The following is a 20,829-nucleotide window of genomic DNA, read 5'->3' on the forward strand; positions in this document are numbered from 1 at the left end:
TGGATTTCTACTTACAGCTTTAACAAAGTAAATATATCTCTATTTGTAAATACTGTTTTAACATATTTTGCTACAGTATTGCAGCAGACCTATGCACAAGTCATCCTTTACACTGAAAACACATTTAGGAAATTAAATTAATAAATATTTATGAAAGTTATCTTGAGCTCACTCAAAATAAATAAATTGAGCAAATAAATAATTAACTAAATCAATTATTCTTAAGGTTGCATGTGGTTTACTTCACCTGGAAATGTCGTCATTCAATTTACGCCCACTATCCGGACGTGGACCAATTGGATACAGCCAGAAATCGTTTTTCGAAGTCACTCACTTCACGTGGACCAATCACGGGGTAGTGCGTGGAGCGAGGTGGGCGGGCTCTGTGTTGGAGGGTCAACGCTGGTTGTCGCACCAGGAGTCAAGACAACAGAAGATAATTACCGGAAGCAAGGGGGGTCTTTCCTTCAAAACAAAAGCACGTAGCTTACATTAATGGGACACACTATCCTTTTAAAAATAGTTTAGCTGTAATTTGAAATGACTTAAAGGTTTTCATGGTTTCCTGACTGGGAAGACATTGTAGAGTGTCTGTCTGTCGGTCGCAATACCTGTCTGTTTCTCCACAGTGTGTTTTGCTCTCAAATGCTAACCGGAAACAGTATGTTTTGTTCTCGCTAGCCTGACGTGAGTTTCCTCTCCCAGCAGCGGCTTCAGTGGATCCAATGAGGAGACGCCGCGTTCCGGGCCCGACCGCTGAGAGCAAGCCGGTGATAAGGGGAACTGAAAACTACTAAGTGTGACAACAAAGACGCCCCGTATTTAGGTCAGAACCAGCGAAACTAACCTCGGAACCCGCCCCGGGAAACCATAGTCCGTTGGTAGCCCCTTCACAGCTTCACTTGCGCCGGCTGAGGAAAGGTAAGTTCACGCCACAGCACAGTGTGTGTCAATCATGCTTTCATACAGATGGTTGTGTCAGACACAGAGCTAGCTAACAGTAGCTGTCAACTTATGTTAGAGCTCTCTCTTCCGGCTCAATAGTGTTGGATTGGATTTGGAAATGCCGACACATGTTGGAACTGAACGCTTAATGGTTAATGGTATAACGCTAAACAGTAATTGTAGTAACTTATCTAACTTAGCTATATTGCTAAAACACATCCGCAACTTCTCGTGTGACTAGCCAGTTCATCCAGCAGCTGAAAGACTACAGCTTCTTATTTATTTGCATCTTTTTGTTGTTGGAAGGATGAAGGTTTGAGGCGCATCCATTTTGCATTCATGCGTCACTGGCTCAGCGGGGGCTAGAAGTTTCTCTGCAGATTGCCTGTTGTTGTCTCCCTCACACACACACACACACACACACACACACACACACACACACACACACACACACACACACACACACACACACAGTGGTCCGGATGTTGTATCTGTAAATGAAGCTTTGGCTACAGTGTGCATTCATTTGTCCCTTTGACACTTAAACGCATCATTTCCTTAGAGTGGTTTCCTGTAGACATTAGAGCTTGACAGTGGTATCAATGCCACGTGTTTGGAAACTGAGTACACCTATGTGGGTTGGACCAGGTACTTTAGATGATTTGCATATCCTCGGGCAAAGGCCATGGCACTACCTGGAAGTGGCACACTGATCCCACTTCAACTTATTTGCAGTTACATTAGCAGTGAGGAAATGAGGAGGAAACAAACAGTGATTCATCAAAAGACTGCCTGTGATGCAAGTGTCCCTGTCTCTACTTGTGGAGAAGGCTTGTGTGCAGTGGCAAAAGGAGCAGGTTGGGCCTTTCAAGAGGGGAATCATCCTGTTCCTCATGGGGGTTGCACCTGCTCCCACATAATGAATGAAAAAGGACCAGCAACCAATGTGGACAAAAGGCATGTCCACGGTGCCCGTGCATGGATGGGTATAACTCATACCCATCCGTGCATGGATAATTCTGACTAAAATAAGACTAAAATTCTCAGACTTTTAGTCGACTGAAACTTGATTAGACTAAAAAGAGTATAAACGTGACTAAAACTAATAAAAACTAAAATGACAGTTTGACACAAAGACTAGACTAAAACTAAAATTAAAACAGGCTGCCAAAAACAACACTAGGTGTGAGTAGCAGATAAAAGGTGTTTGGGAATGATGATGGTTAGGGCTGCAACCAACGATTATTTTCATTATCCTTCAATCGCTTAGTCTGTAAAATGTCCAGAGTGACGTATTCAGATTGCGTAATTTGTCCAACCAACAGTCCAAGACCCACAGACTCTTCATTTACTGCCATAAACGACAAAGAAAAGCAATAAATCCAAATATTTCACATTGTCACAGCTCTAATGGTGGTGTACGATGAGGTTCCTGAAGATATATTTCAATGCTGAGGTTTTGACACTCTGATCAAATATGAACAAGTAGGGACATGTGAAAATCCATTCAAGTGATTATATTGTTTTTCATTTGTTCATCTTCACAGCTCATCATGGGGGGGAGGAAGCTGGCGCTGGCGGCGGTCTTCTGCCTTGTTCTGGCAATGTTGCCTTCTCACACAGGTAACATGATCCATCGACATACGCAAACACATTTGTCTAACATGAAGCCCTGGTTGTAGCAGGGAGGAGTGCTTTAAACCATTTGAGTAAAGACAGGCTGGCTTTTTTAGCTACAGCCTAGCTTTACAACTCTAATACCTACAGCTATTATTGATCTGTTTGGAAATGGATAAGCTGGATCAATAATGGAACTTTGCTGTACCTCAGGCTTTACCAGTCTGCCTTTTCAACTTATGTAACACGTGTCTTTGTGTTTGCAGCGACTGTAGCCGTCATGTCAGTCGACCTGGGCAGTGAGTGGATGAAAGTAGCGATAGTGAAACCTGGTGTGCCGATGGAGATTGTTCTCAACAAGTAAGTGTTTATTGTGATTGTGGAACAGTGTACACACCTTTTAGCATGCTGAGTTAATATGAGATTTATACAGCATGAAATAATAATTTTGCAATTATTTTAACAGTTGCTGTGTAATTTTTGCATCACAATTTTCATTTTCACTTTTTTGATTTGCATATTGCGCTTGGCCTTATTAATTGATTAATTGTGTGGCTCTAATGAAATAACATTTCAGAGTGAAAGAACATGTCTGTTTTTTTTTTTTTTTTCAGGGAGTCGAGGAGGAAAACACCCACGGCTGTATGTCTCAAGGAAAATGAAAGACTTTTTGGAGACAGTGCACTGGGAGTGGTATGACTTTTTCTCAAATGTCCTAAATTGGGTTTGATTGAATGAAGATGTCTCCTACTTCACTGTAAAGTCCATTCTCAGTGGATGTGCACTGGTGGCTTCGAGTTTCTACATCACACTGTACAAGTTGATACTGGACCAGGATGAGGCCTGTTCGAGATGAGCCAAGCCTGTGCAGAATCGATCACCACACAATACATGCCAGTTAGCTTTATGTCTGACTTAATGCTGACTCACGAGATTATGCGGCAGTTAGCTCGTCAGCTAGGCGCAGCAGTTACTTTCCACTGACTGCAAGACCCAGGGCTTGATGGGAAACACCTGGCTTTTACCTGGCTATCCTAGTTTTGACAACAAACCTCACGTTTCCCTGATTTTCTGTGTGATTTTAATATTTTTTTTATTTTAGGCTGCTGTAAACTGTTGGACTTGACTGCAGGTTTTTGTCACCTGATCTCGTTCACTTTCCAGGCGAGGCACAGTTCATCTCGAACAAGCCTAATAACTTCCAAACTATTTGTGATGTCACAAATCATGCTGTTAGGCCCTGCCCCTTAAAATCTTTTCAATGAGCACAGAGAAACTTTCCACTTTCAGCAGATGAATGTGAAAACATCCTTCTAGTGTCAAACTCTGCACAGACAGCATTCAAACAGCACACTGTAGGAACAGGAAGTAGGAAGAAACGCTGATTTCTAACTGGAGGGGGACTTTAACATTCAAATGACCTAAAAATAATACTCATCTTTTCCTTATTTGCTTTTAACAGTCACATTGTTTTACATTTCAGTCTGTGAAGAACCCCAAAACTGTTTACAGACACCTCCAAAGTCTACTGGGCAAAAAGCACAACAACCCCCAGGTGGCGCTCTACCAGAAACGTTTCCCTGAGCACCAGCTGCAAGAGGACCCGGTCAGAGGCACAGTTTACTTTAAAAACTCAGAGTGAGTCTCTTTATTTGTTCCCTTCTTCCCTTCTCATACAGTAAATGCCTACAAGTATTGATTCCACTGACCTCATAAGTCACAAGGGTGGGTTGTTGTCTCCATATAGCATATACAGTAATATGCTGCTGCACTACACTGTCACAGATCGTGTCTAATAACATGACAGGTAATGAGCTACTGTAGCTATCCTTAGGGGTAGCAGTTGCTATGGAAACATCAGTACCAGAGTATCAGCTGCAAAAACAATATCAATAGATTATAGAAAGGAACACAGCACTATTCTAGACAGGGCCCTCTAACCTTCCTTTGTGCTTTTTTTTCTGCCAGAGAAATACAGTACACACCTGAGGAGCTCCTTGGGATGGTGCTCAATTATTCTTGTGGACTGGCTCAGGACTTCGCAGGTCAGTTAGCACATGGGAGGAGAGGCCTACTTGTATGGCACGTTTGAATATGTGAAGGACATTCATTTATTTTTTTCCCCCTTTCTCCTCCTCTTCAACTCACAGAGCAACCAATCAAAGACGCAGTGATCACCGTCCCAGCCTTTTTCAACCAGGCCGAGCGTAGGGCAGTCCTGCAGGCTGCACAGATGGCAGGTCTAAAGGTTCTTCAGCTCATCAATGACAACACAGCCGTGGCCTTGAACTACGGGGTCTTCAGGAGGAAAGATATCGACAACACAGCTAAGGTGCACATCAAAGCAGTACTCCCAATACATGTTAAACAGTCAGTCTTGTCATAGTCTATATTTTTAATATTGTCAACAAATCCCATGTTAATCAAGCCAAGGTAACAATGAATGCATGTACCATCCAGTAGCCAAAGCCTGATTTGTTTTCTTCTTCTGTGCCATAGAGCTCCACTGTTGTCCAAAAGCTATTAAAATCACATCAGTGAGGGGCACCCTGGTACCTTACCTGGTAGACCTTGTGCCCCATCTACCAAGGCTGAGTCCCCCCCCCGTCTTTCTACAGCTGCTCTATCATAAAAGTAATCTTCCTTTATTACGATAAACTGTAGTTTATTTGGACTACATCCTGCTGCCCCAAATACTTACTAGAGCAGCCATTACTTACTTCCATCTTCAGTAGGAACCAATGGGCTTGGAGAATGCCACAAGCAGGTTGGGAAGTCAAAAAGTATTGCTAGATGGACTCACACTGTTGGGTTTGGTCTTTTTTATGGGATTTGTTGACAATAACAAAAACATAGAAGATCGACAGCCTTACCATGTAGTAGAGGAGTACGTGATTAGATATTTGAGATTGTTCAGATTTCTGAAAGCAGCTCTATGTCTAGGCTATATTTGACATTAATGTATCTGTAACTGTGTTCCCTTTCAGAATGTGATGTTTTATGACATGGGGTCTGGAAGCACAACTGCCACCATCGTCTCTTATCAGACAGTCAAAACCAAGGAGGCTGGCAGCCAGCCTCAGTTACAGATCCGAGGTGTCGGGTGAGTCACTGATCCATGAAGTGGCATCGCCACTGAGAATGCTTTTGTCAGCAGAGTGCTGATTGTGTCTAATGGTACAGAGAGACCAGGCTCTCACTAGCAGCCCTGTTGTCTCAAAGAGGGTTTGAAATATGTAAAAGATGTGGCCAGGTTTAGGTGTACACATTGGTTCAATGCAAGGTTAGGGTTAGGGTTACGGTTAATTTTGTCTTTTGTTGTGCATATGCAGTCAAAAAAGTGTTCAATATTAAATAAATAAATAAGAAAAAAGAAAAGACCGTTTATCAGATCCGATATTCAGTGTTTGTGAGATTATTGGGATCATTAATCCTTTTATCTGATTTTCGATTAAATACATTATTTTTAAAATTATTACTATTATAATTTTGGCTCTGATGCATTGCCTCTCTGTCTGTAGTCACCACTCTGTAATTTTGCTTAATGTCCCGCCTACAGCACTACCTGATTGGTTACATGTCATGAAAAGAGATCATTTTTTATTTTTTTTATAAGGATGACAGATTTTTATTAATTTTTTAAAAATATTTTTGGGGCTTTTATTGCCTTTATGATAGTGACAGCTGAAGACAGACAAGAAGGGGGGGCAGAGAGAGAGGGGATGACACGCAGCAGAGGGCCACAGGTCGGATTCAAACCCTGGCCCGCTGCAGCAAGGACTCAGCCTCAGTACATGGGTTACCAGCTCTATCCACTGAGTTAACCGGGCGCCCAAAGATGATTAGCATCAAAATACACTTAAAGTACCAAAAGTGCACAATGGCCCATTTCGGAATAATATATATTCTATTACTGGTTCAAAATGATGGATACATTAATGAGTTTATCACTTTCATGTTGCAGCTGGTAAAGGTGAAGCTCATTTTAGAGGCTTTATACTGCTGGGTAGCTTCATCTATGGTACATAATTTATTAGTTGACCTAAAGTTTGCCGATTCACATTATTAATACAAAGTAAAAAACAGTTATCAAATAAATGTAATGGGGTAACACATACAATATCTGCATTAAAATACAGTGCACAATATATTTATTGTAAATGTACATCGGTTTCCATTAATAACAATCTGTGTCTGGGAAAAAAAAACAAACGGAAAAAGTTGCTGCAAAACACCAGTTCTTCTCGTTTCGATTTCATAATGGCATTTTTTGTTACAGTGTAGTTGCTAGCAGTCCCTAATTCTCCAGCCTCACTCCTGTCAGCTAGGATACAGAAGTGATTCTTCATCACCCGACTCGCTGCTGCTGTTAATAAATACAGTGTTTGGAACAGACATAATAACTGACCTCTTAAAAATGATAGTTGTGGTCCCCACTGAGCCAGCTACCGAGCTGCTTCATTCAGAGTAGGTAATCATAATATAAGTCCAGGATGTTTTTGTGAGATTTTCTTTTTCTGTTTTGGCCCTCCCCATCCTGTCTGAAACTCAGAAAACAGGAAGACGCATACAGAGAACAGACCACACACAGACAGCATGCTGAGATATCGATCTCCAGCTGAAGTGTACGCAGCATTAGAAGAAGCAGATAGTCTGCCTCCCAGGTGTAACAATTGACATGTTAATTAGAGTGATATTGTGCCAAGTTGGTTTTGTTTAGGTGTTTTTGTTTGTGGAGTTTTGTTTCTCAGTAAAATGCGGCAGTGGGATACATTTTATTTCCAATCATCATCTCAGCAATGAGCCTCTTACATGAATGTTTTCAGATTTTTTCTCTTGGATTTGGAAGATAAGAAAATCCTGTGTGGGATTCATGAAACATCTGCTGACAGCCAAGTCTCTTCTTACCTGCCTGAGTATGCTGATGAATTGAGTTTACATTTGGTGCACAGGCCAGGACATTTAGAATTACCATATGCAGAATGCCCCAATAAAGAGTCGAGAACGGATACATAAATGTTTGGTACATTCAACATGGACCAGGAGCTGGTGTGATAAAATAATGCCCAACACACTTGGCTGCCCACTGACACTTATAGGTAAAGGGATAATTATCATGTTTTAATGACAAAACCTGGTTTTTGTTTGGAATTTCTTTTTCTTAACAAGTGGGAGCTTAAATGGCTCATCCTGCCTGAGCCATTAAAGCTCTAAATATCCTCCAATATGGGATTAAAGATGCTTCATGTGGGTGTTTGTTTATCCTCAAGTGTCTCTGAGTTTAAAAGATAGTAAATGCTTCCTGCTTTTGACAGTTGGTTTAAAACCACATTTTAAATTCAGTGCTTGGACTAAGGTGTGCTACTTTTGTCCTGGCTGAAGGTTTGACCGTGGATTGGGAGGTTTTGAGATGGACATGCGGCTCCGGGACCACCTGGCTAAACTGTTCAACGCGCAGCAGAAGAGCAAGACAGATGTGAGGGAGAACCACCGGGCCATGGCCAAACTCCTCAAAGAGGCTCAGAGGCTAAAGACAGTGCTAAGTGCAAACGTTGACTTCATGGCTCAGGTAAGTCCAGGGACGTGAACCCCCAACTCTGTCCATCTTGCTGGTTGTGTGGGGGAAAAAAAGTTTCTTGGTAACTTGGTGAGAAATAAACAATGTGTATTTTCAGGTGGAAGGTTTGATGGATGACATTGACTTCAAAGCTAAGGTGACCAGGGCTGAGTTTGAAGAGCTGTGTGCTGATCTTTTCGAAAGAGTGCCTCGCCCGGTGCTTGACGCACTTGCTGCCGCCGAAATGAAGCTGGTCAGTATTCTCACCACACGGCTCCACAAGTCTGATCAAGTGCAGCTTGGTAGTTCCACATGACAGGATGAGATGAAACTTTAATGCTCCCTGTGGTTAGATTTGGCTGTAGGACAGAAAAGCTGAATAGAATAAGAATAGGAAAAGAGCCCAATGGACAGCAGGCTATAGGCTCCTTTAGACATACGACATGGTATTGTTCTGCAGTTCACCACTTATTAGCTCATGCGTTTGGTTGTGCGAGTGTGTCTGTGTCTATTAGTTAATATTAGTTATTTATTTTAGCTTTTGTGAGTTTCTCCGAAAATGTAGATTTCAATATCTATTCTATTATTGTAAAGCCGCAACGTTGCTTTATTTTTGTTCTAAATAAATAGCAAAATGTTTGGACCGTTTATTGTTTATACAGTTAGGCGACCCAGGATGCATCTTAAAGAAAACTGTGACCATACTAATACATGACTTGAATTATAACACACTTGTGAAAAACTGGAAGTGTTGGTATGTCCAACTGTTAAACTCGGATTTAAAAAGATAAAGTGCACAGTGAAGCTCAAACATCACAGTGACCTAATCCAATGCTGATTTGTCGGTTTTGCTTTGCTAAATTAAAACAATTATTGTTACAGAACAATGTCGGAATACCATAAAATTATGAAATATGATTGGAAAACAAACTTGGGGTCAAAATGGGCTTCTTGGTTTGCTCTGCTGGATTATTTTAATAGGAATACATCCATCAGCTGTTACACCCAGTGTGACAAAGTAATGAAAGAGACAAAAGCAAAACTCATTAAGACAAAAACTGTTGAGGCCATCTTAAAGCAAGGACTAATGAAGTGTTGTCATAGGGCAGTCAGTATTAAATAATGGATGTGTGTGTTACTGCTGTGAATCTGAGTTCTTGTATTTCTGCCAATAGGATGAAATTGAGCAGGTGATTTTAGTCGGGGGCTCCACCCGTGTCCCCAAGGTCCAGGAAGTGCTGCTCACAGCTGTGGGGAAGTAAGTGATGTTGCTCTCATTTGATAACCGGCACTTTACGTAACTACACGTTCCAGCAGCTCTGTTTGGATTGAGAATACCTGCAGTTGTAATTGTGCATTTTTTTCCGAGCAGAGAGGAGTTGGGGAAGAACATCAATGCAGATGAGGCAGCAGCCATGGGCGCCGTGTACCAGGCTGCTGCCCTCAGCAAGGCCTTCAAGGTCAAACCCTTCCTGGTCCGAGACGCAGCCGTCTTCCCCATTCAGGTCAGTGCATGTCATTCACTGCTGCTGCAGACACATTTAAATATCACCGCTATCAACAGCTTTGTTCATAGACAAACTATATTAGTCGTTGTTGGGAAAATTATTGTTTGTGACTCAACAATCAAGTATCTTCAAGCCACCAAAGTGTCTTTATATCTTTCTTGGCCAGAATGGATATGCAGTGTTTAATGAGCAGGGCTAAAATCTAAATAGAAGGGCCTGCTTTGTTCACTGTCGCCAAATAAGATGTAAAAATTAGAGTCAGACCGATATCGGTGGGCCAATATTATAGGCTGATAAAGGCCTATTGCCGACATATTGATATCTGTGTATATATTGATATGCACCCATATGACAACTGTTTATCCAGTGTATAATGCAGAAAAAGAGGCTTGTAGTTTTTATAGTTTTTTTTATTTTTATTTTCGCAGTATTTATTTCCTGAATTGGTTGTATATGTTTAACACGGTAGCTAAGTTATTTGTGTAAGGAAGCAGCCTGCTAAGTACCTTTGCATGGTTATATAATTGCGAAATCTACATAGAACATTTTTATTCTACCATATAATCAGTACATATTCCTCTATAATGGGCATTGGCCTCAAAAATCCTACGTCAGTCGGTGCTCTAGTAAAATTAAATTCTGAATGTAAACACGTGTGATTTCATTCCTTTAGGTGGAGTTCACCCGTGAGACAGAGGAAGAGGGAATTAAAACTGTGAAACACAACAAACGTATCCTCTTCCAGAGAATGGCGCCGTACCCCCAGCGCAAGGTCATCACATTTAACCGCTACAATGCTGACTTTGCTTTTGACATCAACTACGGCGACCTCAGCTTCCTGAGTCAGGAGGACATCAGGTTGGATAGCTGCTCGCTATAGCTTTTATTTTTTTATTTTTTTATTTTTTTTGCTTCACGGAGCTCTTGAAAAAATATGTCTGCACAGAAATTGAATAATTTAAGCAGTGTTAATGAGATTTCATGACTGATCGTTACAGAATACTTGAATTTTCAACTGTGTTTTGACCCATCATGTATTTGAATATAAGCTTTGTTCTCCTCTCTTCCTGTTGCTGGTGTTCTGCAGTGTGTTTGGCTCTCTGAACCTGACCACAGTCAAGCTGTCTGGAGTGGGCAGCAGCTTCCAGAAACACACAGACGCAGAGTCAAAAGGCATCAAAGCCCATTTCAACATGGATGAAAGCGGAGTGCTCCTGTTGGATCGGGTCAGTTCAACTTTCTGACCAATTCAGCTTTTTTATTGAACACTCAAACCAGTGACTGGTAGTGCCTTTTTGTTGCAAGGACACAGTATTTGTGTGCTTCTTACCTACAGACTTATTGGGTTAGACTTGGACTGTGTTGCTGTTCTGCCCTCCCTCCTGGTTGCCATGGTGGTCAGTGAGGCTTACTGATATCAAAGCCAGAAACACTTGACTCAAGGAAAATGTGCTTAACTCTAAGGAGATTAATGAAAGTGAACAAACATCTGAGGATTTATTATTATTAATCACATAATAACCAGCTCAGTTTCTAAATCTACACTACATCTTTCTTTATTCTTTGAGCTGAAACATAACATAATGCCCCAAATGAATGAAGAACGATACCTGTGTACTGCACTATGAAGCAGTCTGTCTGTGTCAGTATATTTATTATTATTTGTCAGCTAAATAATGACTGTAAAAGAAGCTTATGTAAGGAAGGGAATGCATTTCAAATCAACTAATCATGTATTTGAATAATCACAGAATCTAAACTCTTTCATTTGTACCAGTCAATCAAGTTAACATTTCATTACTGTAATTTTCAATTACAGGTGGAGTCTGTCTTTGAAACTATTGTGGAGGAGAAAGAAGAGGAATCGACCTTAACTAGTAGGTTTTTGCAAACATATATCTGTAAGATCAGTGTTAGTAGAGTGCACTTTAGGCCCTGTCTTCATGGAGGTGCAATAAGCAGTGCTGTTTGCACAGTGTTGTCCAGTGCAAACGTGGGAGGGGAAAAACAAACCAGTTGGAGGTTCATTCAAATGAGGCAGTGCAAAGCAAGCTGTTGGTTTTTTGTGGATGATGGTGATGGTTCTAAGACGTGTTCTCAATGTTTTCGTTACTGTAGAATGAGCCATTTTTATCTACAGATGAAGCAGGTCCTCTTCTACAGTGGCCATGTTTCTATAGAAGCCCAGAACGGGCCTTTTGCATTTGGAAGGCGAATGGTATTGAGTTGCTTGTAATCTGCACCTACACTGCTAGATGTCACTAAATCCTACACACTAGTCCTTTTCTAAGTAAAGGGTATAGAATCATAATGATAATCATGTGTAAAACAGTCTGCTTTTATCTGTAGATGAGTGGTTCTCTCTCTCCCTTTGCTTTATACTATACATTAATAAATTGTAAATGCATTATAAAGCGATACAATGCTTTGGCCCCACAGTAATTCTGTGCTTACTCACACACACTTTGGACCAATGTGGAAAAGGAAAGATTAAGTCACATTGCTTGAGGAGTCAGTAATCGAATCCCCGACCTTCTGATTAGTGAACAACCCGCTCCAACCCCAGCTGCAGCAAAGTCTTTGTTTATTTTGATTAAATTACCTGATTGCTCCAAAATAACTGCATAGATGGGTCAGTTAGAACTCCGTACCTCCTTTCCTAGCGCTGTGATCCACTATGATGCATCTATTGTATTATTTAAGATACAAGATCAGTACTATTAGACGATCACTAGCGATTCTGTTGGTTGATTGTTGACTTGTAACAGCTTTTAGAACAAGACTCACTCGATTCATGCATACAGCCTGCTTCACTCATTACATAACTGAGCCAACACTTTGCTGTCTTTCAGAACTGGGCAACACAATTTCTACCTTGTTTGGAGGAGGATCATCAGAACCCGCCCCAAATGTAACTGAACCTGTCCAGGTACTCGCAGCTCTGTACACGGCACAGCTCAGTCAATCAGAGACACATTCATTTAGAATATACAACGTTATTGATAAAAATGAATGTGCACACAAGTATAGGGCCGGCATTGTTCACGCATGCCTCGGCTGACATCATTGTAGCTAACCTCATTCCCTGGTGGTTTTTTTTGTGTCCAGGACGAGGAGGAAGTGCCTCCAGAGTCTGGAAAGGACGGCAAGGACGAAGATGGTAAGGAAGAGGCCCAGAAGGACGAGGCCGCCAAGGAGAAACAGGAAGATTCTGAAAAAAGTGCAGGGGAAGAGAAAAGTCAGGACAAGACTGAGGAGGCAGGTAGCAAGACTGATGCCAAGGTAAGACCTGTTTTATGTGGTTCTACATTTTTTTACAGCACTTGTCGAAAATATATATTGAAGAGAGACTAGCATAGACAGACTCAGTATTGAAAGTAACCACATTTCTGCTGGTGAAGGAGGAGAAAGACGGAGATAAATCTGAAAACGCTGAGGCAGAGAAGGATGTGGAGAAGAAGGCTAAACCTCAGAAGAAGAGCAAGATCTCTGAAGACGTCACAGTGGAACTCATCATCAACGACATCCTTGACCCCACTGCAGATGATGTCACTTCCTCCAAGAAGAAGTAAAGCATCCATTTTCCATTCTTTTCAGCTCTCGTACTGTTTGGGTCTTTGTTATTGTCTAAAACTACTTTGTGTCTTTTCAGGTTGCAGGATTTGACAGAAAGAGACCGGGCCAAACAGGAGAGGGAAAAGACACTGAACAGTCTGGAAGCTTTTATCTTTGAGACACAGGTAAGCAAAAGAAGATTATTTACATTTTTAACTCCAACATCACTACCACATCCCTACCATACACTATTTTTTTAGGAGGGCAAGGGATCATTAGGGGGCGGTACCAGGTCAACAGTATGTGACACATAGAAGTGGTATACTTCATCTGAAAGCTGGGAAGATGCAGATTCATTTTAGATGCAGCTCACTGTGTGTCAAGTTTTGCTAGTCATAAATCTCTAATAAACATGTGTTTTTTAGGTGTCTGTTCATATTCATAAAGTTTAGAGTGTATAACTCAGGACCAAGCACCTAACCTGGGGCGACAGAGCCTTCTCTGTAGCTGCCCCCTCCCTCTGGAACTCTCCCCAAACACATCCGTGACTGTACAGACCTCCCACATTCAAATCTCTGACAAAAACTCACCTTTTTAAAATTGCTTTTAATGTTTAGCTTAGTCTGATGTGTTTTTAGTGTTTTACTATTTGATGTTGTTTTGCTGCTTTTATGTTTTTATGTAAAGTGTCTTTGAGTATTCAGAAAAGCGCTTATAAATATTATTATTATTATTATTATTATTATTATTATTATTATTATTATTATTATAAGACTGGTTGATACCGTTTGTTACACAGATTTAGTTAGTTAGTAAACATTTTTGACCTCTTGGAAATTGATCAAAAATCATCCAGAATACCACATTAAGACCCTGAGGAACACCATAAAGGAAATTTCTGTAAGAATTGCACATTATGGGGATTGCATGGTGGGCACTTCTGTTCTGGAAATTGCTCAGAGAGCCCTTTGTTGACAATAAAGCTAGGAAAGCCATCCATCCTAGGGGTCACGTTTTTGCTTGTACTGTTTCATGAGGCTGTGATTATCCTAGAGGTCATTTTATACCAAAACATGGTCACACTACAATGTAATTGCTACTATTGGGACTGACATCATTACACATGAATACAATTCAGCTGGACTCATTGAATCCACAAGTCTCTAGTCATATCCCAAGTATGCAATTCCAACACTATTTGTAGACTCCAATATGCAGAAAAATTCAAATACACTATTGAAAATATTACATTTATAGTGCATACAAAAAACTGCTGTTTTTTTGCCTAAAACTGCATTGGATTAGCATAAAGTGGACATGTAAAACCGAGAATCATGGGTACTGATAAAATCCATTTCCATTGAGATACCTTGAGGTCAGCGGAGTTGCCAGTGCAGGTTGGAGGAAATACAAGCCAACATTATTCTAAGATGTTAAATCATTTAATGTAAAAACCCAACCAGTGAAATCAGAAATTAGGCTGCAGGAGAGAAAACAGGATGTATTCTAATAGTGATATGGGACCATATGACATGTGCCTTGTCCCAGAAAACACACAATACTTAAATTCTTTCTCTAGGACAAGCTGTACCAGGAGGATTACCAGCTGGTGGTGTCGGAGGAGGAGAAGGAGCAGATCTCCGCCAAGCTGAGCGAGGTGTCGGAGTGGATGGACGAGGACGGCTACACGGCCACCACCAAGCAGCTGAGAGAGAAGCTGTCTCAGCTGAAGAGCCTGTGCAAGGACATGTTTTTCAGGGTGGAGGAGCGACGCAAGTGGCCGGACCGCCTGGCCGCCCTGGAGAGCATGCTCAATACCTCCAGCTTCTTCTTGAAGTAAGTGTCAGAACGGAGATGTAAAGAAGCTGGAGATGACTTTATGGTGGGGTAGTAGTAGTAGTAGTAGTAGTTTTCTATTGACAAATGTTATTTTTCTTTCAAAGGAGTGCCAAACTGATTCCTGAGGATGACCAAATCTTCACTGAAGTTGAGCTGAATATGTTAGAAAAAGTGATCAATGAAACAACGGTAAGCGGTGAATGAATTTAGGTTGTCACTCTGTGATCATACTATTGAGGACTGCTTTGGATGATTGTTGCCTTACTCATTTCCCTAAATGAGGACTTGCAAAAGACAGATTAAAATAGAATGCTCAACATTGATGCAGCAGAGAGAGCCTAACTTTTAATCTCTAGTATGGGTCAAATTCCAAAAATGCCTGATCCTGCATTTCCCATAAGGCAACTCAGTAGTAACTTTATTTAGATCCTCCTAGTTCAAGCTGATATAATCCTGATGACACTGCTGTGACATCATCAGAAAAGTCATTTTAACTGTGCTACAAAGCCAAACCTCAGTAGCTACAATTCTGATCAAAACTGGCTTATGACTAGGGATGACTTTGCCTTTTCACTACCTAGGGATGGGACAATATGACATTTTTATGTCACAATTATTCTAGCCAAAATAATTGCAATAATCATCAAAACTGTAAGTCACTTTACCTTACTTTTTAATTAAACACATTTTTGTTGCAACGCAGATAGGAACCTCATCTCCCCACCATCCATAGTATTTCCACACATCTAGTTGAACTTTTTCTTGTCGGGGATACAACGGGCCGAGCCTGTATCCTAGCAAGCCAGACAGCTTTTTCAAGTCACTTTGAGGAGATTCCTGATTATCCTAATGATGCAAATTCACAATATGCGATAATATTGTATATTGTCCAGCCCCAGCACTGCTTGTATATCTGTTCAAGGTAAAACAAAGGTAAATCTGCATTTTTGGCGTCATCGGTCAAATAATTAGTCATGTTTTTTTAAGCCATAGAAATTACTTAAAGAATACATATTTAATAATCAAAAAACTGCTGTTTTACCTACAATGCATTTGAATGGACAGTCAATGGCAGTTCCTCTTTGTAGGGCAGAACTGTTTTCACAGGCTGAGTAATTCTCCTTGTAGGGTGTAAACTGACCTCCATGTTTATAATTGTCTCTGTGTGCTCCAGACGTGGAAGAATGAGACGGTAGCAGAGCAGGAGAAACGCTCTCCAAAGGAGCGTCCCATCCTACTGTCCAAAGACATCGAGTCCAAGCTGGCTCTGCTGGATCGAGAGGTCAACTACTTGCTCAACAAAGCCAAGTTTGCCAAGCCAAAGGCTAAAGCCAAAGCCAAGAACAGCACCAGCTCTGATAAAAGCAGCAAGGCCAATAATACGGCGGAGGAGAAAGTCATCCCTCCCACAGAGGAGAGCACAGACACAAAGAGTGGTGGGTCAAACCTGCAAAACTCACCTGTGACTATTAGTGTTCTCGGGTAAATATGAAAACAGAATTAGAACTGTAATAAGGCTTCAAATAACTTCTCGTGTATATTTTCTTTAAAATGCAGAAAGCCCAGACGAGGCGCAGCCAGGGGAAGCCCCGCCCACTGACGACAACGCTGTACACACAGACTCAGACAGCCAATCACAGCCCACAGAAGAAACAACAACCACAGGTCGGTCTGCCATACCTGTTGCTGATACCGGAGAACTTTAGGGGGTGGACAGAATAAAAAGTGGGCAGATACAACACTAAACTACAGGCTCAGACATCCCCACTGAACTGAACGATCTCCTCACTGACACAGGCTCTACACAGACGGAACATTACATTACTTCTGGACTGTTGTGATGGATTGCATTAGCATGTCAATCATTCTGTTACTTAAAGCTTCAGTTGGTAATTTTCATAAAAATGTTTTTGTCACATTTGATGAAACTTTCACTATATCCTGACAGTAGTACATGAGAGAGATAACGTGTGAAAAAATCCTGTTTCTCTGGCTTGTTGTAGTGCTCATTGGCAAGAATCCACTGGGCCTGAATGAAACTAATTAGACCCAAGAAAGATTGATTGTTGAGTCTCATTCCCAGGATATAGTGAAAGTTTCATTATTACATTAATTAGCACATTAACATACACAGAGGTATTCTGTGGTGCTATTCCTTAGTATATTATTATACTAAATGTAGTTGTTACTCATTAATTCAATTCTCAAATACGGAACATCAAATTGTAATAGTAAAACAAGTTAGTCATAGCAGAAGGGGAAATTTGATCACAAGGAAAGGTAATAACAAAAACCAAAATGTCATGAAATTGGTTCGATTGTGCTTCTGTTGTTTGACCTGCTGAAAACTTAATAGGTCCTGCATAATAATGTGATGTAATTTATGACATTAAAGCATTACCTTCACATCTCATCCAAAGTAGCATTTGTTTTACATTTTGACAAGTTATTACATAATAATATCTGTCACAGGAGGAGACGGCAGCAGTCTTCACATACAGTTTTCTCCCACTGGCATGTCAGATGTGAAATGTAATTGCCTAGCCAATAGAAAATGCAAATAATGGTTTTCACAGCAGCCATTTTGACATGAAATAGTAGGGTAAACACAGTGGCTACAAATGATACTAATAAAGGCTGCATTCCATTTAGTATAGCTGAGCTTTTCCAGTGAGCCAACATGCACAAATAACAGCACACTGACTGACCCGAGTGGAACAGAACCTTAATAACTGACCCTTCCTAAGTCTGGCCCCTTTTGGAACGTTCTCCTTTCCTCTACTTAGATATGCTAAGTGCTAGGCTCCTCTATGTTGAAAAGACAACTACGTTTTAAAGAGGGTTAAAGATAAGTGATCATAATCATAATAGACTGGCCTATTTGATGTCTAACATTTCAAGAATGATTCTACTGCCTTCAGAAACAGCTCCGAAACCATTTGTCATAGTCAGACATGCATACTGTATTTGAACATTAGCAGAACCAGGTCTGCATGTTCCCTCTTCTTCCAGCCAAGGCCTTTTCAAATGTCACAGCCATTCAGCCTCTGCTAACAGGCTTTACCATAGCAACAGCTTTTTGTCTGTCTTATTAAATCAGTAAACATGGCCTTGAGTTACTTGCCACTTGTAGCTCTGGACTGGAGAGAGAACATACTCGCTATAGAGCGTCTGTTTTTCTGTTCTGATAAACTGAGTTGACTTAACCTCACATACACACAGTATTCATTTTTTCTCTCTGTCCTCATTTCCAGGACCAACAGAGAAGGCCCAACCTGAAAACCACATAGAAGATGAATTATAACAGCTGGAACTGGGGAAAAAAATCACTATATTTATTGACAGTGTATAAATGTTCAAGTTCCTTCTCACTCTCTGTTTTTGTTTGGTTGTTTTCTCTTTTTTTTTTTTTTTTTTTTTTATGCCCCTGTGTATTGAACCGCTGGAACCTGATTGGATAAGGATTGAAGACCAGTCACCTTGTTCCCCTTTCCTCTTCTGTGCTTTTCATCTCTTCTGTTTGTCATGGATTCTGTAAGCAACGGACACTTAAACACCATGAAGAAGTAGTTCAACTAAAATAAAGCCCAAGAGGACGCAGTGCAGGTCTGCAGGTTCAAATGAAACATCTTCCCGTGTCCAACGAATGATGACATCGATGCTGATACAGAGGGAGATGGAAGCAGTGCTCGGCCACATCGGTTTAACTGTATGGATGTTTGACACGGATAAGTGTTGTTATACTCTGGTTTGTCATTTCCTGCCTTGTCCTCGGCACTGTATCACTGTCACTGTTTGTCCTAACACCTGCACCTTCACTGACTTTTCATGGCCCCTGATTGAGTGCACTACCTAACGGTGCTGGCCACAGCAGAGGGTGAGGGGTGGTTTAGAGTCCTTTGGAGGATTCCTCATGCGTGAATTCCTTTGCTCCAATCCAGAATTTATTTGGCCATATAATTCGAAGGTAGTTTTGTAGAAAACGTCACACTGCAGACAAATCTGCCCAAATCAAAAAACAAACAAAAAATGCCATCAAATAAATCAGAGTTGAGTCTTAAGGTTGCAGTGTGAACGTAGCCAAAAAGACATTACAAACCCCCTAAGGTTCATTTAAGGTTTTCTTTTTTCTAATTACTGCTGGGGTCTGTCATGTAGCAGTTGATGGTGGTGGTTAACTGCTCAGGTGCTCCTCTATGTGCAGATTGACAACTAGAACTAAAACTGAGCTGCCAAATAGGGAAGAGTCAACATTGTGTCTCTACTCTGCTCCACTTCTGATACAGCTGGATGAACTAATATGACGCATGAATTTTTCTACTGATGCCAGTACAAGCTTGAATGTCTTTTGGTGGCAGAGGTCAAACTCCATGTTTTCTCATAAGCTGCTAAACGTCGTAGAAGAGTTGGTGTGTTAGTGTCGTCACTGCTCTTTACCTCAATGTGCCCCATGGTGCAGATTCACGTTCTGATGTTGGCTCCATTTTTCCGTTACAACAATTGGGGGTGGGTCAGCTGTGTGCTTCTGTGTTTGCAGCACTTATTGGAAGGGGGGATTTGAAGAAAACAAAAGTTAGAAATGAAAAACAATGTTGTGTTTCTAAACTGTTAATAAAAATCTTTTTTTTTTGTTTTTAATTTGTCAACTTGTTGTTGTATAAACATGATTACTTGATCTTACTTCAGGGTGGCTGCATTGGGTGCAGGGTCCACCCAGGGTCCACCCAGGGTCCACCCAGGGTCCACCCAGGGTCCAGTGTTTGTGTTTGTTTAGAAACTGTTCTTGCCCTGACCAGAGAGCTAAAGGAGCGTGTGGGTTGTTAAAGGGACAGTTCACCCCAAAATCAAAAATACATATCTTTCCTCTTACCTGTCTTGTTATTTATCCATCAAGATTGTTTTGGTGTGAGTTGCTGAGTTTTGGAGTGATCAGCCTACAAATAAATATAACTGAACCAAATGGCGCTCGGCTCGTGGTGCTCAAAGCGGCATAAAAAAACTACATTTGAAAAACTCAGTGGTGCTAGGTGACCTAGCTAACATTACAGCTCAACAGAGGAGGACACAGTTAATGTTTACAGATAAGTTCCCATATGACACTGCTCACAACATGGTCTGTGGATTATCTTGAGGAGCTGGGTCATGATTTCTGGAAAGAGACATTGCTGCTGACTTTTTCAAATTTATTATTTTTTTTAAGTGCCATCTGGTTCTGTTATATTGGAGAGAAGGCCGATATCTCCAAAACTCAGCAACTCAAACCACATGTAGATGGATAAATAGCACTACAGGTAAGAGGAACACTATGTATTTTTGATTTGTGGTGAACTGTCCCTTTAAGCCAATACCACTCAGCTTTGTAATTTGTTCACTTTGTTCCAGAAAAATGCCCAGGAATGACAAAGTAAAAAATACACTGAAATACCTGACCTGATGGTGTTGACAAAGAAAAAAAATGTCTTGTTCAACCTTTTGTTCCAAGGCTGATACATAAATCAGGCCATTTGATATCCTTCCACTGCTGTACTCTATTATACCTTATCTTCAGTTTTCATTAACGTTTAAATGCTAACTGGAGGTTTATGCAATTAAGTCTAGCATTGAATATTTTAATGGCAGCTAGCTTCCTGCTAAATTGCATCACAGTCACTGAAATGTTTTATCAAAAGTTTAAAAAAAACTGATCTTTGTAGTTTTTTTCATATCTGTACTGTCATACCTAAAATATTGAAAAAATCCATTTACAATTTATTGTGTTAAAAAATGTAAAATTCAGAGAAAGTGAAAAGTTGCTTTGAGTTTGCAGTC

At 40.8% G+C, this 20,829-nt stretch overlaps 1 protein-coding gene across 1 annotated transcript; it reads left to right on the top strand.

The window, feature by feature from the left end:
* The first annotated feature begins 756 nt into the window (after positions 1-756).
* hyou1 (hypoxia up-regulated 1) lies at positions 757-19,657 on the top strand. The gene is made up of 24 exons (XM_051401505.1): positions 757-921; positions 2,493-2,568; positions 2,829-2,922; positions 3,177-3,255; positions 4,046-4,200; positions 4,531-4,607; positions 4,713-4,894; positions 5,550-5,665; positions 7,945-8,131; positions 8,238-8,372; positions 9,295-9,377; positions 9,492-9,624; positions 10,301-10,485; positions 10,715-10,853; positions 11,447-11,504; positions 12,480-12,556; positions 12,736-12,909; positions 13,029-13,195; positions 13,280-13,367; positions 14,762-15,018; positions 15,126-15,210; positions 16,196-16,457; positions 16,579-16,686; positions 18,276-19,657. The coding sequence occupies exons 2-24, from the start codon at positions 2,499-2,501 to the stop codon at positions 18,323-18,325; spliced, it is 2,961 nt and encodes a 986-aa protein (XP_051257465.1). The 5' UTR covers positions 757-921; positions 2,493-2,498; the 3' UTR covers positions 18,326-19,657.
* Positions 19,658-20,829: the final 1,172 nt, after the last annotated feature.

Source organism: Dicentrarchus labrax, unplaced genomic scaffold, assembly GCF_905237075.1.
Source record: "Dicentrarchus labrax unplaced genomic scaffold, dlabrax2021, whole genome shotgun sequence".
Classification (NCBI taxonomy): Eukaryota; Metazoa; Chordata; class Actinopteri; family Moronidae; genus Dicentrarchus; species Dicentrarchus labrax.